Source organism: Perognathus longimembris, chromosome 11 (assembly GCF_023159225.1).
Source record: "Perognathus longimembris pacificus isolate PPM17 chromosome 11, ASM2315922v1, whole genome shotgun sequence".
Classification (NCBI taxonomy): Eukaryota; Metazoa; Chordata; class Mammalia; order Rodentia; family Heteromyidae; genus Perognathus; species Perognathus longimembris.
In genome coordinates this window covers 49,024,778-49,044,470 of record NC_063171.1, presented here as the reverse complement: position 1 = coordinate 49,044,470, position 19,693 = coordinate 49,024,778, and the positions used below count along the sequence as shown (strand labels likewise).

At 34.8% G+C, this 19,693-nt stretch overlaps 1 protein-coding gene across 3 annotated transcripts in view; it reads left to right on the top strand.

Moving 5' to 3' along the window:
* Spata17 (spermatogenesis associated 17) overlaps nucleotides 1-19,693 on the top strand; it is a 134,739-nt gene that overhangs the window by 77,979 nt on the left and 37,067 nt on the right. For 2 of the 3 annotated variants that reach the window (XM_048357763.1, XM_048357762.1), the window contains 2 exons: nucleotides 1,067-1,215; nucleotides 12,664-12,799. In XM_048357763.1, the coding sequence (XP_048213720.1) occupies nucleotides 1,067-1,215; nucleotides 12,664-12,799 (285 nt within the window). Of the gene's footprint in view, nucleotides 1-1,066; nucleotides 1,216-12,663; nucleotides 12,800-19,693 lie in introns of those variants that run through there. The other variant, XM_048357764.1, reaches the window with a different exon arrangement.

The following is a 19,693-nucleotide window of genomic DNA, read 5'->3' as shown; positions in this document are numbered from 1 at the left end:
AACAAAAAAATAAAAAACAGAAAAAAATTTAAAATGCAGTTCTTAGTTCAAGAACCAAAGGGAGGATGGGGGAAGAATCATTTTAATTAGAGGAAATGTGGCTTAAATATTAGAAGACACCAATCCATTAGCCCATGTTTATTACTTACAGGTGACAATTTCTTATTATAAGTAGGAAACTTCTTTTCATAATCTAAAATAAATTTTTGCCAGTACTGGGATTTAAATCCAGGGAGTCCTATTCTTTCTCAGCTTGCTTGCTTGTTTGATTGGCACTGTACCACTTGATTCATGCTTCTATCCCTGCTTTTTGCTTGTTATTTTGAAGATAGATTCATTCAGATCTTTCAGCCAAGATTAACTTTGAACCATAGTCTTCTAGATTTCAGCCTCCTGAGTAACTAGCGTTACACACATGGGCACAAACCATGGGCACAAGGCTATAATCTAAAAGATTCTGTTTTGTTTGGGTTTTCTGCCAGTCAGGGATTGATCTCAGTACCTGTTCACACATTGCATTTTAGCTCCTTGCTGATACTCTACCACTTGAAATATACCTCCAGTTCCAGCTGCGGCTGCTTTCTTCCTCTTCCCCCTCCTCCTCCTCCTCTTCCTCTTCTTTTTCTTCTTCTTCTCCTCCTTCTTCCTCTTCTTTCTTCCTCTTCCTCCTCCTCCTCCTTACTACTTCTCCTCCTCTACTTATATTTTTGGTTAATTGGAGATTAGAGTCTCATGGATTTGTCTGCCCTGACTGTCTTCAAAACATGATCTTCAGATCTTAGCCTTCTGAGTAGCTAGGATTATAGAAGTAAAGCCACAGTCAGTGCCCAGGTAATAGAAAGAAAATTTTAAGGTATCAGTTTAGCTGAAGGTAACATTTCTGGAAGACAATCGATATTCTTGTTTTTTCTGTTCTTGTGTTTTCTCAGAGAAAAAAAGAACAATTGTGTTTTAAAAATGATGTAGTAGAGTTTTTATACTTTATGTACGTTTACTAACCATAGTTGTCAAGAATACATCAGAATATCTTCCATAATGAAATACACCCCTCATCTTGTCTTGTCAGGGGCCCTTCAGAGATATAAATGAAGTATTAGAACAACGCTACAAGCCTTTGGAGCCCACGTTGCGAGTGGCAGAACCCATTAATGAGTTAAAGTTGGCCAGAGAAGAGCTCAAAAGACAGGAACAGTTGCTAACTGTAAATGACAATATGTAAGTTCTTAGTTTAGAAAATAGCTGTACTGCATGTGATGCTTTAAATGTTCTCATATTTTTAATTCCTATTTAATATTTTCTAATATTAAATAATATTGGTAAATATGTTCATAATTATGTTAGAATATTCATTGCTAAAATTGATTCTGTTGACTTACATCAATCATATTTTTTTCTACTTCCTATTTAATATTTCTATTTTTATTATTAGTATCATAGAAAATCCTTCATCTGTGAGAAAAATGTGAAGCCATTCTTGAACTATTGAGAGACAATCATTTTACAACATGCAAATATAGTGAGATCAGTATTGAAGGCAAAATATATACACATCAATCAGAAGAAAAATGATGTCACCCCCAAATATCTATATGTACAGTTCTCAAAGATGAGTAGGGAATGAATGGTGCTTTGAAGAGGATAGATGACAAGGGTACAGCTAGGAAGATAATTTTTAGTAACCCAATGAAAGCATCCATATTTATGATGCTTCTAGAAGAGCCAATAAAACAAAAATCATTTGCTCTGGAAACTTCCATTTTAATACAGTAATATAGATATTATAGTTTTCTTAAATCAGACACTAGGAATGAGATAGGTTATAACTGAGGAAGATGGCTAGAAAAGACAGAGAATGATCCAACAGTATAAGGAACATTAAATTATTTTATTAGCATTAATGATTGGGTCTTAATGCATACATCTTTCTCCAAGCTTCTTCTTTCTCAAGGTACCTTTTCACGAATAGAGGCCTATGCAATTTATTTGTAGTTCATTTTAAATCTAGAATGGCCTTCTGTCAATAAGGTCATTAACATTATCATCCTATAGTTTAAGTTATGAAATTGTCATTGCAATGTGTCTTAAAATGGTAAGTCATTTTATGTCATTTTTCATTTTATAGATGTTAATTGATATGATAGTAATTAAATATAGTGTTTGGCAGATTTCAGAATTCATCAATAAATGATGAATAAGAGAATTAAGAAATTGATCAAGATTTATTGTGCTGATAGACTGGTTTGTTGAACTGAGAGCCATTTGCACAACTGAAGATAATAAATAAGTAAAAACATTTTTTCCAAATGGTTTTCAGGAAGCAGATTTATTAACACAGACATTAGAGATAATGATGCTATAGTCAAAATACACAAGTTAGTGATAAACATTTGAAGTGTCTTATGACTCCAAATTATCTATTTTCAACAATGCATTTGCTATATTTACTTGTAAGGTGATTGAGATTGTTGATCATTTTATGCTATTTCTTCAGAAATCATTGTATCTCAAAAGTACTTCAATAATCATCCTCAGTATTTTCCTCCACAAGCTTTTATAAAAGGACCAGATAGCAATGCTACTCCCAAAGACAGCTGTTCAACTTGCATATTCCACAGAATACTGGTAAAAATATCCTCTCCCTACATGTTGTTGATACTCTTAACCTGGAACTTTCAGGTGTTGCTGAGATTATGAAAACAAACAGAAATACTATACAAATTGCCTAGAAATTCAAAACCAAACAATTGGTCTTAGCAATAGCCCAAGGATAATTCTATTAGGACTGGGACACTGATATTTTGTAGCTTTTGATACTACTTTGTTTTTTTTTTACTCTAGAGTACACATAATTATATCTTGTATAGCAAAAGAAATATTATAAAATTAGATTTTATATCTCTGCTGATAATAATTCTGTGGTAGAAATTAGGTCGAGTACATTCTTACCACAGTCAGAGAAGCCTTCTCCCACATTCTTCATTTACCTAAAGAAATTAAAAGCAAAGGGGTTTGAAAGAACAAATTCTAAAGATAGACTGGACCCTAGTGCATTTCAGCTGTCTGTAAGCCTCAGGACCCTTCTTGGAAAGCTTCTTGGAAGCTTTCTCATTAGACTTATAAAAGGCAGGTCCTCTCAGCTGCCATAGCAAAGTACCTAGATCTGGAGGCTTAAATAGTAGATGTTTATTGCTTTATAGTTCCTGAGGCAGGCAATCTCAAGTCAAGGGTGGCAGTGGCAGAGCTTCTTTCTGAGGGATGTGAGAATAACGTGTTCATGTCTTTCGCCAGCTTTCTGCACATTTGCTATCCTTGATTTTTCTTGACCTGTAGAACCATCACTGATCTCTACCTTCATCCTCATATGCTATCCTCCGTGTGTGTGTGGCTGGATCCAAATTTCCTTTCCTTTTTCCCCCAAAGCTGAGGACCAAACTCAAGGCCTTGCACTTGCTAGGTAAGTGCTCTTCTACCATGCCAAATCCCCAACTCCAAATTTCCTTTTCCTATAAAGGATTCTAGTCATATTGGATCAGAGCCCAACCTCATTCCATTATGACCTCATCTTTGTCTGTTCTATCTGCAATGACCTGAGTTTCAAGTAAGTTCACTTCCCATTGTGCCAGGGATGAAGGCTTCAAAACATGCATTCTGGAAGAACAGATTTCAATTCATAGGGCTTAGTATGTTCTGAGGCAACTGTTAGGGATGATCAAATGCTTTGTAATAATCACAAGTTGAGCTGGGTGTTTTCAGCTCATGCCTGTAATTCTAGCTACTCAAGAGACTACCTTCTCAGTTGGAAAGGCAGCCCAAGTTTTTAAAAGAAAAAAAAAAGTCTGTGAGATTCTTCCTTCCAAAAAACTACTGAAAAGCCAAAAGTGGAAGTATAGCTGAAGTGGTAGAGTACCAGCCATGAATGAAAAAATATCCTGACCATGAGTTTGATACTCTGAGTTCAAGTGCAAGTCAAAAACAGAAAATAAAGAACAAAATCAAAAAAAGGAAGAAAGAAAGAGAAAGAAGAAAGAAAAAAAAACAAGACAAGAAGGAAAGGAAAAATGAAAAAAATCTCTCAGGCTATTATTTATACATGTTCTTTAAAATAAGCACACCATAAAAAACAGTAATGGTGTTTACAGAGTATGGATAACAGAATTTTTTTTTCCTGGAAGTCATTTTAAAGCTTTGCATTTTTCTCTTGTTCTTAAACTTCATTCTATTTTCTCATGCTTTTTAAAGACAATTATTTCCTTTATTCATGTATCTAAACTTTTTGAAACTAGGTGATTAATTAAACTAATTAATAATAGTAAAGGACCTTTTCTATAGGAAGCTGTCATTAGGTATTGTGAGAAATAAAAAAAAAAACTTCAAATTTTCTAGGCTCAAAGTATTTAACAGTGCATGAATGAAAGTCTCTGTTTCCTAGAAATTAATATAATTTGCAACCTAACCAGATACACTAATGAAATTTTGAGTGAGAATTACCAAGTACTTGTAAATTGGTCATTTTGTTAAAACAACTACTGTCTACATGTAGAGTTGTTTGTCCCGGTCTCCGATGATCTAGAAATCTTTTTCTTTTTGCTTTTTTACTTTTATGATGGTAGGGCTCAAATCACTCTTTTTGCATATGAAGCAAGTGCTCTACCATTGAGCTATATTTCCACTAGGAAAGTGTGTTTGACAAAAAAGAAACTGAATTAGTTCCTGTAAATGATAGTTAAGATTCTGACAAAGAAGTATATAAAAATTAGGTTTGTGCGATATACATATAAGAAAAGATATAAGGAAAAGTTAATGGAAAGGACCAGACCAATTGGATAGAAAAAAACAACACTAATTTTTTTTGTTAGAGGAGAGTAACAAGAATAGTGAAAAACTTGAAGAGCAAAGATTTACAAGTTTATCCTGTAGGCAATGGGAAATTATTTAAAGCTTTTAAAAATGAAAAGAGTACAGATCTGTTGATTTTGAGACAAATGTGTTGGAGAAAAAATGTGGTAGGTTTAGTGAAATCCATTAGGAAAATACTGCAGTAATTTTAGAGAGAGGATACAGGACAGAGGTAAACTAATGGCAAACTCAGCCTTTCTTGTTCTGCACTTTCTTCTGTCTGCACATAATCTCTCAGTGCCTGCATCTCTGAGAGACCTCAGCTACCACCTCCATGCCAGTGATTCCCAACAGAAGATCTTGCATTCCAGAGAATGCAATCTTACATGCCAGGGTAGTTATATTTTCAACCACCACCCTCTTCTATATCTCTATCACATGTCCTAAACGTGGGCACATAGGAAGTTGGCCTGCTCATTCATAACCTGAATGTGATTTGCAGTGCCAACTAACTTTCCAGGGTAGAGACTTGTGAGTTCCCCTCTTCTCCAGCATCATCCATATCTGCAAGTCCCCAAGTTCCTGTTTATTCTGACTTTCAAGTATCTTTCAAATTCTACCTCTCTTCTTTCTACTCCCTTAGGCCCTTGCAATTTCTTACTTTAATTATCATAAATGCCCTCAATCTTATCTACCCAGTCTTAGTAATGAGATAATCATGTTGTTGTTTGGGGCAAAACTTGTTTTCAATGGCTTTTTGTCATGCTCAGGATGAATTTTAATTCCTTTTGCAAGACATGCATATTCTTCCAGATCAGACCCCAGCTCTGTTCCTCTAGTGAACCTTTTCTACATTCTAGGATTTTTTTGATCCATAGACCTAAGTCTTTTTCCTTCTTTACATCCCATATTCTCTTCATATCAAGAAAATTCCTGCTCTCTTCACTTCAGTCTTCTCTAATCCATTTTAAGAATGAAAAGAAGTTCTCTGTATTGTTAAATTTTTTATTTTAAAAACAAAGATGATGCACAGAGGGGTTACAGCTACAAAGTAAGGTAATGAGTACATTTCTTGTCGAACAGTGTTAACCTCTCCCTCATTTTTCTCCCACTTTTCCTCCCCACCCCCCAAATCCCCTCCTTCCCAAGTTGTAAAGTTCATTTCAAACATAGTGTCTTGTGAGTATCTCTGTTGTATTGGTTCACACTTTGTCCTTTTTCTCACCGTTTTGTTGTTCCTTTTCCCTTTCCCAAATAAGATAAACATACATGCAAGACACAGGATGCCAAAATCAAAGCCAGTGATAACAGGTCATAGCACAGATTTGTAAAAACTTACATTTCATACTGTGACTTCCAGATATGTTCTCCAGAAGAAACTACCATCAACCATTTCTTCTATGTCCATGTGATGACTTTACAGTTACATATGCATTTTTGTTCTTTTTTTGCATTTGTGTTCTCTTATATAAATATGACAAGTGGCTATCTTTACTTCCTCTTCCTGAGAGTGGGTAACTAAAGACAATTCTAAGGCTTAACATTTCAAAGGAGGATACTTTAAGGAATATTTTCAATGTGCAATTGGACTATGCAACTTGGTTGAAATGAGGAAACATTTATTATTATTAAGTAGTGGAAAAAATCAGAGGTGTATTGGTACCTGAACTATGAAGATTGATGTTTAACATAGCTATCAAAGAACAGAGATGGAGCACTAAGTCAGATGGTGTGGGTTCTGCTATGGGCTTCCCTAATTTCGATGACACGTATGAAGTTACATACATTAGCTCAAGTGTTCCAGTCTGACCCATAGGGATCAATCCCAGGATCTGCGGAAGATGAGAAAGCACAGATTGTACCAAAGTCTGGGCATGCCACGTTCTTTCCTCGTGAAGCTGAGAATGCCAACTTTTCCATTAGGAAATAGTTTACAGCTTCTCGGTGGCATCTCTAAATTGTTGGATTCACTATTCGTTGCTTTGGAATGGTTGTGATGTAAATCAGTGTTAACTGAACATAATACTCCAATACCAAGACAGTTATAACTGATACACTAATAAATGATCAGCACCAATAACTGAGTCAGCTACTAAGACAGTAGCAGGCTATATGCAGGCAGCATGGACACTCTCAGACTAGCGTCATGTTTGTAATTAAGGTACCATGGTGCAAGCATAGGAAATGTGTGATCCTGGACTGGCTTTTGTTAAAAGCGGGAGGCTTTACCTGGAAAATAACTTAAAAAATAAAAAAAAATCTGGGAGTGTGGTTCAAATGCTAGTGCAGCAGTCTAGCAAGCCCAAGGCCCTGAGTTGAAACCCTAATATCGCCAGAAATAAAAAAGGACATTTGAAAAATGTGGTGCATATGGTCAAAAACCTGATTATACTTATCACTAACCAATAGCAAAAAAAAAAAAAAAAAAGAATTTAACACTGCTCGAAACTTTGACTTGCATGATTCTTCACACTTTACACCTGTCCAATTTGCTTTTTTTTTTGCCAGTCCTGTTCCTTGGACTCAGGGCCTGAGCACTGTCCCTGGCTTCTTTTTGCTCAAGGCTAGCACTCTGCCACTTGAGCCACAGCGCCACTTCTGGCCATTTTCTGTATATGTGGTGCTGGGGAATTGAACCCAGAGCCTCATGTATATGAGGCAAGCACTCTTGCCACTAGGCCATATCCCCAGCCCTGCATATTTCTTGAGCTGTTATTATAGTATAATAAATAGGGATTACCATAAACATGCAGATATTGTTCTATTGACACATCAACTTTTATTTTTAACTCTTCCATTGACCTTAATTACTAGCAGTGTGCAACATTTATTAATCAGCAGAGCCTTTTTAAGTTAAAATACTAAGTTAGTAACCCCATTAGCACATAATACTCCAGACAGACAGTAATAGGAGCAGTAGTTACTACGCAAATCGTATTATCCATGCCCGCACACTCCAGGGCAGTTAAGCATGATTACCCCCCTTTGATCCAGTACTCCAGCTCATTTCCAGTGAAAATTTACAAAGTGCTTCTTTCATTTTTCCATCTGAATTTTTCTAATGAAGTTCTGGTACTTCGTAACACTGGGGAGATAGATAACAAGGCTGTATATAATTAAGGAGTCTAAGATTTGTCTATTTTGAAGCCCTTTATTACTTTGGTTACACAGTAAGAATTCTGCCATCCTTTTCACTACTGTTCTTTTTGAGGAAAAAAAATCTTTTACACAAAAGACCACTGAGTACTGAAATTTAGCAGAAATCTAAATCTAAAGAAATTTAAAATTTGTACTGTCTTTGTAATTTGATCATATGAAGTATGTTGTGTTATACCTGAGAGTAGTGCATATTGTTCCTATGTTTTATCATATGTTCAGTACTCTTCCTAATATAATACTTAATGTATAGCAAGGAAGTTAATCAACTGATGTTTAGTTGGCTTATGAAGCATATGAAATTACTTTTGTGATAAACATTCTATACATCAACGTACAACCTTGGTGATAGATGGATACCTCGGGAGAAACTTGAAATTAAATGCAGGTTTTCAAGAACTGCTTTAAAGTTTTAGGGCAGTGGCTCTTGGTCAGGGTTACTTAACTATCACCTTGAGGTTTGAGGTTTGGAATTATGTACATATGAATTCCAGAGTCTCAATCACAGTATAGTTCAGTGGGCATATATTTTTGGAAAATTTGCCCAAGTGATTCTATTGCAGAGTTCTGGTTAATTTAAGCTATTGGAAGAAAATGATGAGTCACACAAACTACAAGAGACAAGGAGGAATTGTGCATGCCAGAGGAGAGGGGAATCCACCAAGAGAGAGGAGGGGGCTGACGTCCTATGGAATTAGATAGTGAACCTCATAGGGATGAGAGATGAATAGGTTCTTGAGCCTTAACTCATATCCTGTTGTCAGCAATGGATGGAATGTTCCCATCTTGATCCCGCATTCCTTTGCTACTACTCTTGTACCACCATACTCAGCTCAAGCATTCAAGGCCTGTGGAAATACTTCTCCAAGCCTAACTCCACCCCCCAACTCCCACAGGAATAGAAGTCCTCTTCTGGGCATTGGTGGCCATATATGTACATATGTATGTGATATGTAGATCCACATATATCCATACATGTGTGTGAGAGTGTGTGCGTGCATGTACGTGTGTGTTATCTATCACAACAGTTACCCGATTGTACTTGTGTTTAGTTCCTCATCCGGTGTTCCTAACATGAATTCCTTCTACATATATTGTGTCTTCCATCATGATATCGCTGCCTTTCCAAGTGCTGAATTTATAAAGGCAATTCAATCAGTGTCTCATGAATAACTAAAAATTGAGGCAACAGAGACTCTGGTTGTTAGGAGTGAGTGGACTTGAAAGCCTGGATGAGCTGGCTGTTGAGCTGGTGTAGAAAGCTGAGCCAAGCTTGGATCCACATTTCAGGAGGAAATGCTTGAACAGAGACAAAGAGGTAAGATGGGGGAAAAAAAAAGAAAGAAAAAGAAGAATGGCATTGTTACTTGGGCAGGTATAGAGTGTAGAAAACTGAAAAGATCAAATGAATTCTAAAAGGGATGACAAGGAGGCTGAAGAAATTAGGCTTGAATCAATAGGTTGCTAGCTAGCACTTCATAACTTGAAATTTGAATTATCTGTCAGTAAAATAAATGGCTTGACAGAAAACCTAGAATTATAAATGATAGTAGTAGGACTATAGGAAAAGGAGGAAATGAAAGAGAGCTATGGGAAAAACAAAGGTACATGATTTATTTGGAAAATTATGTTGTATGTAAATATTCAGTGTTCATGATATGATCCTGTGCTTTCTGGAACTAATAGGCCATTTTTAAGTTTTGTTTCTGTCACTTCTGAGACTTTGAAGTAATTACTTGTTTGTACACACCACTATATTTTCACATTGTTTTTAAGAAATTTTTTCCAGATCTTTGAAAGACTGTAAAAATAAGTAACCAATCTATGTCTTCTTCTTTAACATGATGTTAATTTGTAAGGTATTCTCATATATATTATATTATTTATGATATAGCTGTAGTATATCATACTATTATATATTATATAAAATTTTGCAAAAGATATTTTTAAATCAGTTGATAATTCTCCAAAATTTTTATTATAAGCAAAAGCAATTTGTAGTTTCTAGAATTTCTTAACTATTTATACTTTATTTGATCATTCTACTTAATGATTAAATTTCATTTTTGCAAATCAATATTATTAAAGGTTATTTACAACAGCTAATTTTCAGCATGTCATATTTCTACATATTTTTTATCATATGTATGTACACCTGAAACTATGTTCCATGCTATCTTCATGAAACATTATGGCTATATGAAAGTAGAATTAATTCATAGTCTTAATACCTAGAATTAATACGTAGTCTTTCACCCTTCTCGTCTATACAGTTCCCTGAGAAAGGAAATTTTATATAGAAACACACAAAAAGGTACTCTCAAAAAAAAGTTTGATAAGAAATGTACTCACTGCCTTACATATGAAACTGTAGCCCATCTGTGCATTACTTTGACAATAAATAAATTAATAATAAAATTATTTAGAAGTGATTAAAAGATAAAAGCTTTGAGTGCTGAAGCCTGCACATGTACCTCCTTTGTATTTTCTGTGATATTGGTCCACAGAAATTCCTTCAGTATCCAATGTTCATCCTTCCTCCATGTGCAGATTAGCACAGACAGACAAGAAGCCCATGATCTGTCTTCTAAGAGAACTTCTTGCCTCAGGGCAGAAATAACACATGCTCCTAACACTTTGTAAAATTAAAAGCCGTATGTTCTGTTTTATTTGAAATACTGTTAGAAAGTATTTACTAATAATATCAAGGAGTTTATTAATAAAGGCTAAAAGGAAATTGCAGAGGTATATAAAGTGATTAAACAAAGCTATTTTCCTATTTATTGTTCATAAGCAAATGTATTGCAAAAAAAGATTTGGATTTCTAAAATATCTTCCTTATCTTCATGGAATGAGATGTGTGAAAATATAGGCATATGATAATGGTGATGATTACATAGGTATTTTTTGAACCTCAAGTATATTTTTTCAGGGTCTGAATTTCAAAATATATTGTTCTTTTGTGCCAACACTGGAGCTTGAACTCAGGATTCTATGCTCTTGCTTAACTTTCTCACTCAAGGCTGGTACTCTACCGCTTGAGCCACATTTCTGCTTCCAACTTTTTACTGGTTAATTGGAGATAAGAATTTCTTGGATTTCTCTTCCATGGCTTTGAACCATGGTCCTTAGGTCTCAGCTTCCTAAGTAGCTAGGATTACAGGTGAGAGCCTCTACCACAATACCTGTGAAGGTGCTTGGGTGAATTCTCTTTTATGTTTATATTTGTAAGTTTCTTTCATGTTGTTCTTTTTTCAATGAGCAATGTTTTTAAGTTCACATTACAAAAGATCAATTTAAACCTTTAAAGTCTCAAACATGATGTGAGTGTGGCTCTTTGTGAGTGATAGATTTCATTGTGCTATGACAAAAAAAAACTTTTGATAAAAAAAATCCCTAAATGTAGAGGATTGGGCTTATTTTCTGCTCGTTCACTTAGTGGTATCGAGAAATAAAATTATGTCATTGTGCAATTCCATCTGGTACCTCATCTTGGCTTCATCAAAGCTCTTCTTGACCACACAGATAGGGATGAGGAACTGGGAAGTTACCCCTTTAATAGACTTCTAATCAGTGTCTACCTGTATTCTTTACTCTCACCCTGTGCAGTACCTGTAGCTTCTATCACCAGCTTTCCCAGGGCTCTACAGGACAAATTGCCTTATTTCTCTTGGGCATCAACCATCTCTAGTATTAACTTTCTTCTACCTGTTGCAATTCTGCAGTCTTCTTCACACATGAAAAGAATGTGTTGCTAGTTTCACCTGCTTGTCATCTTCTGTCCTCTTTTCCTTGTGGCTTTTTAACTTTTTATTAATGCACTTACTCTTATTCTCATGTGCCTGGTGAGGGACTTGAACAAATTACTGTGTTACTATACAGCCTATCATAATGATAGGTGTTTTGTTGGAATTTGGTATGGATTTTGAGAATTGGTCTTCTATTTCACTTAGAAGAATGCCTCAAATTAATCATGATGATGATGATGATGATGATGATGATGATGATGCAACAAATGACTGATGCAACAAAAATAACTTCTCTTTTTATTTCTACTCTGAATATCATCATTATGTATTGTCCCTTGTTCTTTTCAGGGCCCATGTTAAATGCTGTGTATATAGCACATTTTGCATTCCCATTAATAACCCTGCTTAGAAACAAAGATTCATAGATGTCAAGGGACAGAGGTAGAAAGAACACTCTAAGATGTAAAAGCAGGTCAGGTTGATTCAAAAACTCTATTATTTATGAACTCTACCAAAAATGACTGCACTTAGGGGAAATTTAAGATTTGAATCAAAATGATTTCGATGAGAACTTTCTGTCATGACCATTTTTCTAGAGGGGGAGACATATCATTCTAATTAGGAATATTTTTACTTACATGATGAATTTTGAGTAATTTGGCTGCTTTAATTCATAGATTCAGCATTTGCCTTGTTTGTACTCATAAAACTTCCATTAGAAAAGGCTTGGTAGTTCCACATTTGAAGAGCAAGAAATGGAGATTCACAGAACCAGTAGTGACAGGGGTTAAATAGAATCCAACTTTTCTGATTCCAGACCATGTGTTATTTTCTCTATAGCATTCTCCCTCTTCTAATCTTATTTATTGCATGAAATATCTTTAGAAATCATAGTAAGAATACAATGTAAATTTTCTTTCAGGTTTTTGCCATTTTCTTGCTACCATAAAAAAGAAAAATATACACCATTAATACATTCATCAAGCAAGTATCACCCTGATTCTCCAGATAAGCATCAATTTCGAAGTGAGAACCCTAAAAAATGGATATCTGATAAGGTGAGTGGACAAAACAGTAAGAAATAGTGCTCCTTTTCCAAAGTTAAAAATACATTTTGATTGGAAAAATATATAAATATTTTCATTACAATTAAGGCTCTTGTGGTTCCAAGATAATTTATAGCTATTGTGTTTAAAAATGGTACAGCTGATTTATGTCAATAAGAGGTTCAAATATTTTTATGCTGGGTTATAATTTTTATGATAATTTATGGTGTATGGAAGGAATTATTGACTTTTTACATAAGACCAGAGTCAGGATTTGAATGCAAAGATACAGAATGATAATTAGTAATTGCTTGCTTATTTTCCATTTGTGCATTTGTATCTAGATGGGGTGAGAGAAGGGAAGGCAGCTGCCATCTCCTTGTATGTTCCTATGATCTGTTCTTTGAAGGAAGGGAGAGAAGGAGGAACATGCTCTTATGCTTCTTCTTATAAAAGCACTATATCTCATCAGATGAAGGACATACCTTCATAACCTATTTTCCCTTAATCATCTCCTTAAAGTCCTTTTTTCCCTTGAAGTCACATTGGAGATTGGGCTCCATCATATATATTTCAAGAAGACACAGTTCAGTCCTATAACATGATGTTTCTGGACCAATAAAACTTATGTCTTCTTGTATACAAAGCACCTTCTTTGTACCACAACAATTCTAAGAGGCTCATGTAATGTTCACTATAAAATCTAAATCCAAAGTTCCAAATAGAATTTAAAATCATAGGGCTATGCTAAGATGCCCATTCTGAAAATTACTGCTTAATGTAATATTTGGCTAAAAGCAAGGAGGTGAAAGAAAAGAAAAGAAAAGAGAGAGAGAGAGAGAGAGAGAGGAAGGAAGGAAGGAAGGAAGGAAGGAAGGAAGGAAGGAAGGAAGGAAGGAAGGAAGGAGAAGAAAGAAAAGGAAGAGGAGTGAAGGGCAAAGGGACATCCAAATTGGAAAGGAACAAATAGAATTGTCTGTTTTCAGGGGACATGATCTAAACTATAAAAACCCTAAAGACTCCATTACAAACTGTTAGAAATAATAAACATATGTAGTAAAACTGTAGGTGTAAAACTTATGTACAAAAATTAGTAGTAGTTCTATACACTATAAAATATGCCAAACAAAATGCAGCCTTCCAATTCATAGTAACATGAAAAAATAAAATAGAATTAAATTTAAATGAGATGAAATATCTATAACTGAAAACTTTAAATATTTATGAAAGTAACTGAAAAAAATATATTAAAAGATATTCTATACCCACAGACTATAAGAATTAATATATCCTTACTACTAAAAACAATTTGTAGATTCAATATAATCCCTATCATACTTCCCATGTCATTTTTTCACAAAGGTAAATAAAACAACTTTAACATTCTTAGGAAACCACGAAAGACTATGAATAAGAAAAAATTATTTTGACCAATATATACGAGAAGTATCTCACTATCTGGTTTCAAAATACATTACAAAGTCATAGTAGTTAAAACCACATGAAACTGGCTTATAAACAGATATATTTACCAGTGGAAAGGAGTGGAGAAATAAACCCACATATTTATTTTCATTTGATCTTTAATTATGGCGAATATATACTCAATGAATGAAAGCTGCTGGGATAAATTGGATATCCTCATGCAGAAAAGTGAAACTGAAGCCTTATTTTTTTACCATAACAACAATCAACTAAATAAAAAGATAAAATACTTTTAAACATTAGATCTAGAATGCTAAAACTACTAGGAAAAAAGTTCTAGATATTGGTCTGGCAATGAAATATATGTATGTGTATATGTGTGTATATGTATATAAATGTATATATATGTATTCATGTATATGTACATATGTGTGTACATATACACACATATATACATACACATATAGGCTATTATGAAAAAAATTGAAGGGAAATCAAACTGGCACAATTTTAAGATTTCATAAAAAACTTGCTTCTACCCAACAAAGGAAACAGACAATAGAGTTGAGACAACAAATGGAATTGGAGAATATATTTGAAAACTATGCTACATCTTAATTAGGGTGAATGTTAAAATGCATAAGGAACTCATGCAATTCAGTAGCAAGTTTAGAAAAAGTTTCCTCTGTCTTTCTTACTGTCCTCCCCCTCCTAACTCTTGTTTATTTATTTTTGAAACATGACCTCACTATGTAGCTCAGGCTGTCCTGGAACTTGAAATCTTCCTGCCTCTGCCTCTGAGTACTGGGATTACAGGTGTTAACCACCCCATTGGCTGAAACTGGGTTTTTTTTTTTTTTTTTTTTTTGGGCCAGTCCTGGGGCTTGGACTCAGGACCTGAGCACTGTCCCTGGCTTCTTTTTGCTCAAGGCTAGCACTCTGCCACTTGAGCCACAGCGCCACTTCTGGCCATTTTCTGTATATGTGGTTCTGGGGAATTGAACCCAGGGCCTCATGTATATGAGGCAAGCACTCTTGCCACTAGGCCATATCCCCAGCCCCCTGAAACTGTTTTTTAAGGACATGGTAAATATTGGACCGCAAGGGACAAATACATGCTTAGGAGCAATTTGAACATTTGGTTTTGTATGGATGACCTTTAGACTTGATTAGCAGATAGAAATGTGGGTGGCGTCTTTCTATAAAATGTTATAACCAAACTATTCTTGGCATTTTAAGAATAACATTGTTATGCTTATGATATAATTTAAATATGATAATTAAATGTTTAATTTCATCTTTTGGATGTGTATGACCTATATCTCATGTATTTGAAAAACTTTTTTCACTTCTTTTTTTCAGTCTTCACTTCTTTAAAATATAAATGACTTATGTTAGGGCAGTAAGCTACTTCAGAGCAAGAAATATCCTAATGCAAAATGTTTGTTTCTTAAGCTGGGCACTGGAGGCTCATGCCTATAATCATAAATCCTCAGAAGGCTGAGATCTGAGGATCAAAGTTTAAAGCCAGTCCAGGCAGGAAAGTCCATGAGACTCTTGTCTCCAATTAACCTCCAAAAAGTAGAGTGTGACTCAAGTCCACAGCACTTACCTTGTGCACAAAAGGGACTGCACTCAGGCCCTGAGTTCAAGCCCTAATATGGGAGCACTCACATACACACACACACACACACACACACACACACACACAACCACTTTACCTCATACATTGAGATATATTTCAAAAATATTCAGTTACCTAACTAAAACAAATGCAAGAAACTTTTGAATACTCATTAAAATGAAAATTGTTATTTTTTTTTTTTTTGGAAAAAATCATTACGTGCTTTGATACACCCATGTGCTCGAAAACTAAGAAAGGGCAAGGTAGAGATTTACTAAATCTCAATAAAACACTGTACCACCCTACCCCTACATAAAATTGGGCAGAAAAATATGAAGTGGAAGTTTCCTTCTCCTCCCTCTCTCCTCCCTTCCTTTGTTTCTTTCTATCTTCCTCCTCATCTCATCAAACAACCATACTGAGTGATCACATTACCTCTCCATAGAGCTAAATGTAATCTGCACAATGCAGAGCTAATTGTTCTAATGCTTACTTGTTAAATCTTAGAGGTATTAAATTATTTATGTTTGATTTGATGTTAAGTAACTTGGGTGAGACATATACTCAATAGGTTGCTAAAAGTAGGCTTATTTTTCTCTACTTTTATAAAACTTTGCTTTTTGATCTTGGAATCAGAGACCACATCTTATTCATTATTAGTAGATTAAAGGCTGTCTTCAGGAGACCAGAATTGTTAGGTTTAAAGTGTTGAAAGCAGAAGAGACTGACAAGAGAAGAGACAGAAATGTCTATTTCTATGGGAAGGTGGAGTGTACCTGTGCACTTTACATGTGACTGTGCATATATTTAGTTGAAAACAATGCCTTGATTCAGACAAGAAACAGCCTTAAGTGCTTTGGCTCCTGTTCTTCAAACTTTCTGTCATGATTTTATTTTGTTTTTTGTTTTGAGGCAAGGTCTCATCGCCCAGAGTGGGCTAGAATTCACTCTGTAGCCAAGACTGGCTTAGAACTTGCTATGCTTCTGGCTCCCCAGTGCTAACATTACAGTAGTAAACTATCACTCCCAGGCCTTAAGATTATCCATACATGGAAATTTTCTGTCTCTTTTAATCACTTTTAAACATAGATCTTATTAAAAAAAAAAAGAGTTGTTAACCAGTTTTGTTAAAGGATATCAATAGCAGGGTGCCAGTGGATCACTCCTGTAATCGTAATTACTCAGGAGACTGAGATCTGAGGATTGATGTTTGAAGCCAGCCCAGGCAGAAAAGTCTCCATGAGATTCTTATCTCCAAGTAACTCAAAAAACAGAAGTGGTGCTGTGGCTCAAGTGGTAGAGCGCTAGCCATGAGCACAAAGAGGAGCCCAGGCCCTGAGTTCAAGCCCCACGACTGGGGAAAAAAGGAAAGATATCAGTAGACAGAAACCCAAATGCTAAATACTCATTGTTTAATCACGTTTGCATTAATACAATTAATACATGAAATATTATTTAATTTTATGTATATTTAATGTTACTGATTTGTAGGTCCCAATGCAAAGAAATCACAAGCAGAAAATGCAAATAATACTACTATGTGCTTCTGAAAAAATTGAAATACACAATGAAAACTTGCGTTTATATCATTTTTCTTTAAAAAATAAAAACAAAACAATATATATATATCATATAAATTGCCCTCATTTTTTTGATGTGCTTATAAGCTATGCCAAATTAAATCTGTTAGGTTCCTACTCTGTATTGTAAATAGCCAAACTTAAATTCAGGTAAATCCTTTGCATTTCTAAACTATTTTTATAAAAAATTTCTTACTATCTGCAAGTAGTTGTACAAAAGAGTTGCCATTTAACAAAGTAATTTAGGAATACATTATATCTTGATCTTGATCAGTGTCATCCCTTGAAGTACTTAAGAATGTGGATGTTAAATAAGGGATCTGATCAAAGAGTCCCTGCTCAGTTTTTCTGGGTAGGTTTTAAAAAGTTATACTATAAAACAATTAATAAAATACAAATGAAAACATTCTTGTGGTTATTAAAACATTCACATATGTGCATATTAACTAAATCAGAAATTATAGTCTTTGGCCTTTATCTGAATGGGAATGAATTTCCATGTGCATTTTAGACAGCTGATTTTAATGGAACATTCCAATTTTTCTTGTTTGCAAGTCCCGGAAGTGACTCTGTTAATGGTTCATATTGATATATCCCTTCTTCCTCTGTCTCTGTTATGGGTGAATTATAACAGGAGCAGTCCTTGTCTGCTATTTTCACATGTATTTTGGTCCTAAACAGTATCTTATATGCTACAAAGCATAAAAATATTCAACACTCCGAAGAATTAATTTAGAGAACCTAAGCATATTGCACAGAACATAAAGCTGACCTTTACTGTCTAAGGCATTTGGAATGGAGTGGGACGTGGAACACATCCTAGATTTAATGTGGCACATCGCCTTCCGCAGAAACTTGGGTGGGACTGTGCCTGCTTGCCCAGTGCACCCGTGATTGAATCTGCTGTCACCAGCATCCTGATAATAATGAACACTCGGCTTAACGACCGTGATTATGATTACCGTAATTGACGTGCCAGGGCGGTGTGTGGGGATCATTACAGCTGCACTGTACAGCAGAGAAACACGCCTGGGTTGTGGATAATTTTACTTTTATGCAATTGATTGGGATAAAATATGCCTTTCTATTTAAATAGGCCAGCTTCATATAATTTTAAGATTCTTTGAGTTCATGTTGATTGATGATTATACACTTGCTGAAAAGCAGCCCCTTGTAGTTGTTTATTTTATGTTTTTCATTTCATTAGTAAGCGTAAACAATTAAACAATTAAGTGTAATTGCAGGAAAATATTTTGCTTATGAGAATGGCCTTAAATAATCAAATATCTGGTTTAGTGCTTTCTTTCTCTCCTCACTCTCTTCTCTCCTTTCTCCTCTTTCTCAGCTGTCTCCTCTCCCTACTCCATTCCCTCCTTCCCCTCTCTCCTCTCCTCTCTGGATAATTCAGGGGCTAAAATTCTTCAGTTTATTCCCTTAATTATTCAGTAGCCTTCCTACTGTCAGTAAGCTTTGGAAAAAGTACAAATTTATGTAAATTTTTAAATCACAAAACTACATTTGTACGTGTATATATTATAGATATACACTTTAAAAAAACTGAGCAAAACCATATATTGCACTATATTCTTTCTTAAAATGATAATTAATATGTCTGACAGTTGAAATGTAGGTGATAAAGATGTATACATTTATGCTTTGGTTTATAATCCTTATTTCAGATCACTTTTTGCTTTGCAATTTCCAATAATAATGTTTAAACAGTTTTCACAGAGATTCTGATTTGGATTTTAACTTGTGAATAAAAGTAATATGGGTAATGGCAAGTCCCAGATTTTCCAAAGATTATATCTGTCCATATTAATGTGTGATCATTAACCTCAGGCTTTAATTTGCATTTGACTTTAAAGTATTTCAGTTGAATAAAGAACAAATGGAAACATAATGGAACAAATTTTTATAAAGAAGCAGAATAAGCCATTAAAACACCTTATATTTGTAATTGCAATAAAGTCTAAAATTGTGAGATATTCCCTCAGATTATTAATGACAATAACAGCTCTAAAGAGGCTATGCTGAACGTTCCCTTCTGAGATCTCTAAAATTTACATTACCCCAGGCTCCGTGCTCGTCCTAGGCGTGCAGCTGCATTCTGTGCTGGAGGACAGAGCTTTGTTTGACACTGCGAGGTTTTATAGTTTGCCTATAAAATTTTCTGTCTGAGGTTTTAGCCCAGTGTGATTCATGAACTTTATGGAAAGTTTTCCTGAAAGGTTTTTAGACTAAAAATCTTCAACAAGTGCCAATATGCTCCACATT